Source organism: Meleagris gallopavo, chromosome 15 (assembly GCF_000146605.3).
Source record: "Meleagris gallopavo isolate NT-WF06-2002-E0010 breed Aviagen turkey brand Nicholas breeding stock chromosome 15, Turkey_5.1, whole genome shotgun sequence".
NCBI classification, from domain to species: Eukaryota; Metazoa; Chordata; class Aves; order Galliformes; family Phasianidae; genus Meleagris; species Meleagris gallopavo.
In genome coordinates, this window is record NC_015025.2 from 305,991 (window position 1) to 313,931 (window position 7,941).

At 53.9% G+C, this 7,941-nt stretch overlaps 1 protein-coding gene across 2 annotated transcripts in view; it reads right to left on the reverse strand.

Moving 5' to 3' along the window:
- LOC104913214 (protocadherin beta-15-like) overlaps nt 1-7,935 on the reverse strand; it is a 26,769-nt gene extending 18,834 nt beyond the window's left edge. Inside the window, exons 1-2 of one of the 2 annotated variants that reach the window (XM_010718804.3) lie at nt 5,466-7,935; nt 4,020-4,665 (exon numbers count right to left, since the gene is read on the reverse strand). In XM_010718804.3, coding sequence (XP_010717106.1) covers nt 4,576-4,665; nt 5,466-7,886 — 2,511 coding nt within the window. In that variant the 5' untranslated portion in view covers nt 7,887-7,935 and the 3' untranslated portion in view covers nt 4,020-4,575. Of the gene's footprint in view, nt 1-4,019; nt 4,666-5,465 lie in introns of those variants that run through there. The other variant, XM_019620340.2, reaches the window with a different exon arrangement.
- Nucleotides 7,936-7,941: the final 6 nt, after the last annotated feature.

Below are 7,941 nucleotides of genomic sequence, written 5' to 3' on the forward strand. Positions count from 1 at the left end.
GCCTCTGGCCGCCACACGCGGCGGAGAAATAAGAAAAAAACACGCAACATATCGCAGCGTCAGAATCTCCAAATATCCATTGGTGTGTCACTTCTAATAAAACCTTATCATATGTGGCATACCGTATTTTTTAAGGGGATTAGATAAGACAGTTTGCAAAGACATTTCTTTCTGCAAAATGAGTATTTGGATTAATGAAATTATATCTTGTCACACTATAGACAAGGACTGGAGCTGCTCATAGCTTAGTGTGAACTCAAGCATGTCCTCCACTCTTCCATGTATGCTTCCTGAGTAGGACATGCAGCTAGCCAGAACATCGGGAGCTGCTCTTCTCCCACTCTAGGCTTCCATGTAGCCCACATGCTGCAGGCTCCATACGGTTGATGTGCTTGGCAGGATGGGCCACAGGAATCTAAAGTCGCTCTGCCCCAAACCACTTATCAAAGATACTTCATAGTGTGGCCTCAGAGGTCCATACCATCCATAGACTAATGGATCCATGCCATCCATCCACTAATGAATTTGCCAACACGTTAAAAATAGGCAGCAGGGCATTGAAGCCTTAGGCAAAGGTGACCCTTGAAGAGATTGGATCCTGAAACAGCAATGATGGAGTGGAGGAAGAACAGTTCATAGAACATGCATTCTGCAGTGTATCCTTGTCCACCATTCACCATCTTGGACACCAGGTAGCCCACCCACACCTGCCACAGCACAAGGTTGCCCATCACTATGTTGCTGTCAGGCAGTGGTTGCAACATATTGGCCACGTCATCCTTCTTGTCCCACACCATCAAGTACTGCAACACCGAGATGCTCAGCAGTGGCAAGCCCCTATCAGAAGCACGTATGGTCACCTCAAAGTTGCATGCTTCCTCATAGTCCAGAGGACACAACGTTTATACAGTGCCACTCTTGGCATCCATCGACAAGAAGTGTGTCACATCAGTGGCCACTGGTGGTTTTGTCTCCTGTATGCACCTCACATGGGTGTTCTCAACCATGCTGGTGTCCGTAGCATCTAGACGGTTCAGGATCTTCCCCACAGGCTTGTCATTGCTTAACAATGGTGTAAACAGTCTGAGAGAAGGTTGTCATTAATATCCAAGAGCCACATCGGCTGTGTCTTCAATGCTGAGAGTGTGGGAGAACCCATGTGGCTGGCCCACACTGTCATGTTGTACTCTGACACCTCCTCCTGGTCCAGTGCTTCCAATGTCACCACCACATATGCTTCACCGGCCAGCAGTGAAATGCTGAAGTGCTCATCCAGCCGTTCACATCTTGTCTTGCCATTGTGCCCCAAGTCCTGGTCCTGCATCCTGAAGAACACCACCACTTTGTTCAGCAGAGTAGCCTTGGAAAAGGTTTTGGTGTGGAAGGTTATTGCCACCTCAGGGACATTGTCATCCACATCCTCCACCCACACCTCTACCTTGCAGTGCGTGGACAGTCCTTCCTTGTCAGTGGCCTGGATGTGTATCTCATAGGTCTTCGTTTCTTCATAATCCAATGGCATTTGGAGTCTAATCTGCCTTATCTCTGTATTTACTTTAAACATTAAAACAATTACCCTCTGAATTTTGTACTATGGAATAGGCTGTTTCTTCATCCATTCTTGAGTCTAAACCTTTAGCTGACATCATCAGCACTAAGGTATCCTAGGAGTTATTTTCAAATATTCGGACTTTGTAGAGGTCTAGGTAAATGCTGGAATGTAGTCATTTATATCCAGAACTACCATGTGGATTAAGGCTGTGCCAGAGCATGGTGGATACTCACCATCCACAGCCATGATGCTGAAAACCACTTCTGCTCTTCCTGATCCAGAGCGCTGTCCAACACCAACTCACTGTGTCTTCTGCCATTACTCCGCCTGCAGATGTAGATGTGGAAACAGTGGTTCGAGCTGATGCTGTAATGCTGAACACTTGTTTTTCCTCCATCTGGATCCTGAGAACTTTCCAGAAAAAAAATCGAGTCTTCCAACATTGCCAATTTCTGGATTTTTTTAAAATCACTTCTTCATTTAAGAACACGGGAGCATGATCATTAATATGTGTGAGGCTTTTCTCAGGTTGGAAGGACGGCAGTGAACTCTCCAGAAGCATCTCGAAATGCACCTGGCAGGGCTCAGTCTGCCCACACAGCTCCACCCAATCTGTCTGCTCTTGCACCGCAGCATGCAGGCTCAGCTGAAAGTATTCACCACAAAGGAACTTCTCTCTGCTTCTCTGGATACAGAGTACCAGGGGTGTCTGCTCCCCCCTCTGAAAGCAGAGGAGCAGGAACACAGCCACCATTCTCCCTAAGAGCAATTCCACACTCTTCCTCATCTCCATTTCATAGAATCATAGAATAGCCTGAGTTGGAAGGAACCCATAAGAAACATCGAGTCCAACTCCTGGCTACCCCCAGCTAACCTTTTTGCAGCTCTGTTAGTCGACAGAAACATTCTTGCAGCCCACCAACCCCAAAAAGAGCAGGTTTCTGAAATAGACTGAGATTGCTCCCCTGGTTCACCATCTTTCAGGCCAGAAGCCCTCACAAAGGGGTTCAGGGCAGCATCTCTCTTGTCTCTCCAACCTCAGCACAATTTAAACAAACCTTCTCCTGCCTCCTGCAAAGTCTCCTGCCAAGGTCCTTTGATTTTCCCTGAATAAAATCCACTCCAAATGCTCAAATTGATTTCCTCTGGCAATGAATATTTCCTTGATGATGACTATGACAAGTCAAAACACTCACCTGAGGGATTTCCAACTAGTTTTTACTACTTTTTAATTAGGTATTTCACTCTTGAAAATGTGTAACATGAAATATCACATGAATTTATATTTCAATGCCATTTGATAAAAGGGGAACAGAATGCTCCTTGACTTCCTATATTCTACAGCTCCTTAACTTTTTTGTAAAGGTCTTAGCCCATTGTATGGTAAAAAAAACCCCACACAAATAGTACCTTTAATTCTCTGATTTATCACAGTATGGCTTGGGTTGGAAGGGACCATAAATATCATGTAGATCCAATCCCACAGCATGGGCAGAGTTGCCAACCGTCAGATCAAGCATTAGATCAGATTGCCTAGGGCCCCATCCAGCCTGGCCTTGACCACCCCTAGGGATGGGATATCCACAACCTCTCTCAGTAGCCTGTGCCAGCACCTCACTGCCCACTCAGTGAAAAGGTTCCCCCTGACATCTCATCTAAATCTCCCCTCCTTCAGTCTAAAACCATTCCCTCTTGTTCTATCACTATCTTCCTGTGTAAAAAGTTGATCTCTCTTTCTGTATAACCTCCCTTTAAATACTGGAAGCCTTCTCTTCTCCTAACCAAAGAAATCCTCAGCCTGTCTTTGTGGGAGAGGTGCTCCAGCCCTCTGACCATCCTAGTGGATCTCCTCTGGACTCTCTCCAAAAGCTCCAGATCTTTGCTATGCTGTGCTGGGCCCCAGATCAGAGTACCACATAGAGCCTTACAAGGGCAGAGCAAAGAGGAACAGCCATTTCCCTCACTATGCTGGCAGCTCCTCTGTTGATGCAGCCCAGGATACCATCAGCCTTCTGGGCTGTAGGTGTGCACTAGTGGCTCAAGTTACGTATGCCATCTACCAGGACCCCTTAAGTCCTTCTTGGCAGTGCTACTTTAAAGGATTTTTTCTCTCAGTCTGTATATGTATCTGGGATTGTCCCAACCCAAGTGCAACACCTTGCATTTGCCTTAGTTGAACCTGATTAGGGTTATATGGGCCCACATTTGAGTTTGTCAAGGTCTCTTTGGATGACATCGATTCCTTCTATGGTATCAATTACACCACTCAGCTTGGTGTCAAACTTGCTGAGAGTGCACTAGATCCCACCATCTGTGTCAATGATAAAGACATCAAGGAGTATCAGTCCCCAGACAGACACATGGGGACACTTCCCTTCACCGGCCAACCCCTGGAAGTAAAACATCTTGCAACAACCCTCTGGCTGTGACCTTCCAAGCAATTTCTTATCCACCAATTTATACTCAATAATGCTCAATAACCATTTATTTCAGTTTCTCATTATGAATGAAAAAAATAAACAAACACAAGAACACAGCATTCAAAGACCATACATTGCAGCTTGGAGAATTTGAAAACATATGGTAGAATATACAGTGTGCCAATGTCAGTTATTTCCAGTGTAGGACATTCTGCTTGTTACTAAAGAATTCCCTTCCAAACATTATTTAATTTTGACTGTATAGCATGGTATTGAGTAGATTACAGAAAATTAATCATTTTTACAGGATTCACTTGACAACAACAAAGAATGCAAGAAAGCTGATGTAGTATAAAGTTATCTTGAAGATCAACTTTCATATTTCCCTTAAGATTCAAGTGCAATAGAGCTATGCCAATAAGACATCAAATCTTAGTGTAACCAGCATGCAACACAGTCCTCCTGAATGAAGTCCAAGTTAACGGGAGAGTACCCTTGCACTAAAACAGAGAACTCCTGAACCTCCCTAGAATACTTTCGATGCTCTCCTTCCCTTTGAGAATGCTAGCCCATGAAGACTGAGATGCTTCTCTTTCTCCTTGATTACAGATGGGTGAGCCAAGGACACTGACCCAAAGAAGTGTTCTCTTCTGCTGGCCTGGGAGCTGTGTCTTCAGGGAACGGAGATCGGCCCTGCAAAGAAGAGAGTGGAAAGCTGACATATGGGTGTTGGGGATAAGGAGGTGTTAGCAAGAAAATGAAACAGCTCATCTTAAACCAGTGTATGTGTAACGTCATTTTTTCCTATCCATGTTCAAAGGAAGAGGATAGGAAGGCAGCTCTATGACATACAGAGCATTACCATAAAGCTCCAAATTATCCTATAGCAAGGACAAAAAAAACAACAACAAAAAAAAAAAGTGGAAAACATTTCTGGATCGAGGAGAGGGAGAATTTGAAATAGAGAAGGTCTCAGACTTCTTACTTGCAAGCAGAACATGCGGTTTAATGCAGGTGAAGAAAAATTACTCCTGATGTGGAATACCATCAGCGAGGTGAACAACTGTCCACGACCATCTCATTGCTAACAACACACAGGGACTGGACAAACACAGGACTGAGGAAACCAGAAGGTTCGAAGTTCTTGACCTCACCACCCATGGCTTCGACCTGCCATGTGCCTTAACCAGCCGCCCTCCTGCTTCGGAGCTGTCCACCCTCCAGCCGCACTCCTCGGACTGACACCACATACATCACCCCCAGCAACAACTCCGGGCACGGAGCCACACGCAGAGCAGCGGGCAGCCCGAAACCGGGAAGCAGCCGAGACGAAGAGGCGGCTCCGGGAACGCCTCCACCCTCTCGTCCCGATCCGGGGACCCCACCGAATCCACTACCACAGCCTCTCCGCAGCTCCCTGCCATGCCACACCCGCCATCCCTCTCCCCTGCCCCGCTCGCCCTCGTCCACCGCGCGGGGCTCCGCTCCCTCACCTGCACGGCCCAGTCGCCTTCTTCTTGGCCGAGGCCGGCCGAGCACAGCGAGCTCCGCTGCTCGGCCGCGCCCTGCGGCAGCCCGGCGGGGAAGCAGGGGAAGAGCGGCCCGAGGAAGCGGAACTCGCTGTCGACGGTGCCGGCGGCGAGGCGGACGTCGTAGACGTAGCTGCGGGGCAGGGAGCCGGCGCCGCTGTCGGCGGCGGAGCGCGGGAACGTGGGCAAGGTCCCCGGCTCGCCCCGCCGGGCCCGCCGCACCTTGGCGGCCACGGCGGCCGCCGCGCCGGCCACGAAGAGCGCGGACACGCAGGCCAAGCAGACGCTGAGGTACAGGGTGAGGCGGCCGTCGGGCTCGGCGGCCGGCGCCTCTTCGCTCGCCCGCAGGCGGCCTTCGGAGAAGCCGTCGGCCAGGGCGACGGCGAGGGTGGCGCTGGCGGAGCGCGGCGGCCGCCCGCGGTCCCGCACCAGCACCACCAGCCTGTGCCGGGCCGCGTCGCGCTCGCCCACGGCCCGCGCCGTGCGCACCTCGCCGCTGTGCAGCCCCACGCGGAACAGCCCCGGCTCCGTCGCCTTGGCCAGCTCGTAGCACAGCCACGCGTTCTGCCCCGCGTCCGCGTCCACCGCCACCACCTTGGCCACCAGGTAGCCCGCCCGCGCCCGCCGCGGCACCAGCTCGCCCAGCGCCGCGCCGCCGTCGGCCGGCGGGTGCAGCACCACGGGCGCGTTGTCGTTCTCGTCCCGCACCAGCACCCGCAGCAGCGCCGTGGCGCTCCGCGGCGGCGAGCCCCCGTCGGCCGCGCGCACCGTCACCTCCACGGCGCGCACCTCCTCGTAGTCCAGCGGCCGCACCACGGACACGTCCCCGCTCTCGGCGTCCACCGACACGGCGGGCCGCTCCTCGCCCTCCTCCCGCACCAGCGCGTACCTCACGCGCCCGTTCGCGCCCGCGTCCGCGTCCGTCGCCTTCACGCTGCCCAGCCGCACCGCGCCCGCCTCGTTCTCGCTCACCCACATGCTGTACGCCGCCTGCGTGAAGCGCGGCGCGTTGTCGTTCACGTCGCCGATCCGCACCCGCACGCTTTCGCGAGCGCTCAGCCGCGCCCGGCCCCGGTCCGCGGCCACGATGCTCACGTTGTACTCGGCCGTCGTCTCCCTGTCCAGGGCCGCGCTGGTGCGCAGCTCGTAGTGGTCGGCGAACGCGGCCGTCAGCCTGAACGGCACGTCGCCCTCGATGGCGCACTCCGGCCGCCCGTTGTCGCCGGAGTCGCGGTCCCGCACGCTCAGCAGGGCCACCACGGTGCCGGGCGGGGCGTCCTCGGGGACGGACGCGCTCACCGAGCTCAGCTCGATCTCCGGCGCGTTGTCGTTCACGTCCAGCACCTCCACGTGCACTTTGCAGTGCGCAGACAGACCGCCGCCGTCCGTGGCTTTGACCTCAATATCGTGGTATTCCGTTTCTTCAAAATCCAGATTGCCCAAGACCCGAATCTCTCCGGTGGCGGCGTTCAGATAGAACAGATTTCCCGACTCCTCAGAAGTGAATTCGTATTCAACTTTCCCATTGGAGCCTTCGTCGGGATCCGCGGCCGACACCCGCACCACCAGCTGCCCCGGCGGGCTATTCTCGGCCACGCGCACCTCGTACACCTCCCGCGAGAACACCGGCATGTTGTCGTTGGCATCCAGCACCACCACCCGCACCTCAACCGTGCCCGACCTGGGCGGCGAGCCCCCGTCCGTGGCCGTGAGCACCAAATGCAACTCCCGATGCTCCTCCCGGTCCAGAGGCCTCTCAAGGACGAGCTTCACGAATTCAGCTCCTCCTTTCCCTGTTTCGAGAGCAAGGGAGAAATGCGAATTCGGGGAGAGGCTGTAATTCTGCAAACCGTTAATACCCAAGTCTTTATCTCGTGCTTCTTCTAGGGGGAACCGAGACCCAGTTGATGCCATTTCTGGTATCTCCAGAACCACCTCCTTCTGCGGGAACACGGGGGAGTTGTCGTTCACGTCGCGAACCTCCACCTCCCCGCGGATCAGCTGCACCGGGTTCTCAAAGGAAAGCTTAAAGAAGAGCGCGCAGCTCTCGCTGTGCGGACAGATCCGCTCTCGGTCCAGCGTCTCCGTGACCGTCAGGACGCCGCTGTGCGGATCGAGGCGGAAATGCTGCTCGCTCCCCTCGGACACCACGCGCGCCTTGCGAGCCGCGAGCTGGCTCGGAGAAAGCCCCAGGTCCCGAGCCACGTTGCCCACCGACGAGTCCCTCGCCATTTCCTCCCACACGGAATAGCGCAGCGTTTCGGCCCCGCTCTCCCACACGCAAACGCACACGAGCCACAACAGCACTCGCCTCTCGCCGCCGCCGCTCCGGCTCCCGCTCGCCGTCCCTCTCCGCCACGGCCGGCCTTTCCCGCCGGCCTCCATGCCTCGCCGGCCCGACGCGCGCCGCTGCCGCTCGCCCACAGAAAACCGCCGCACT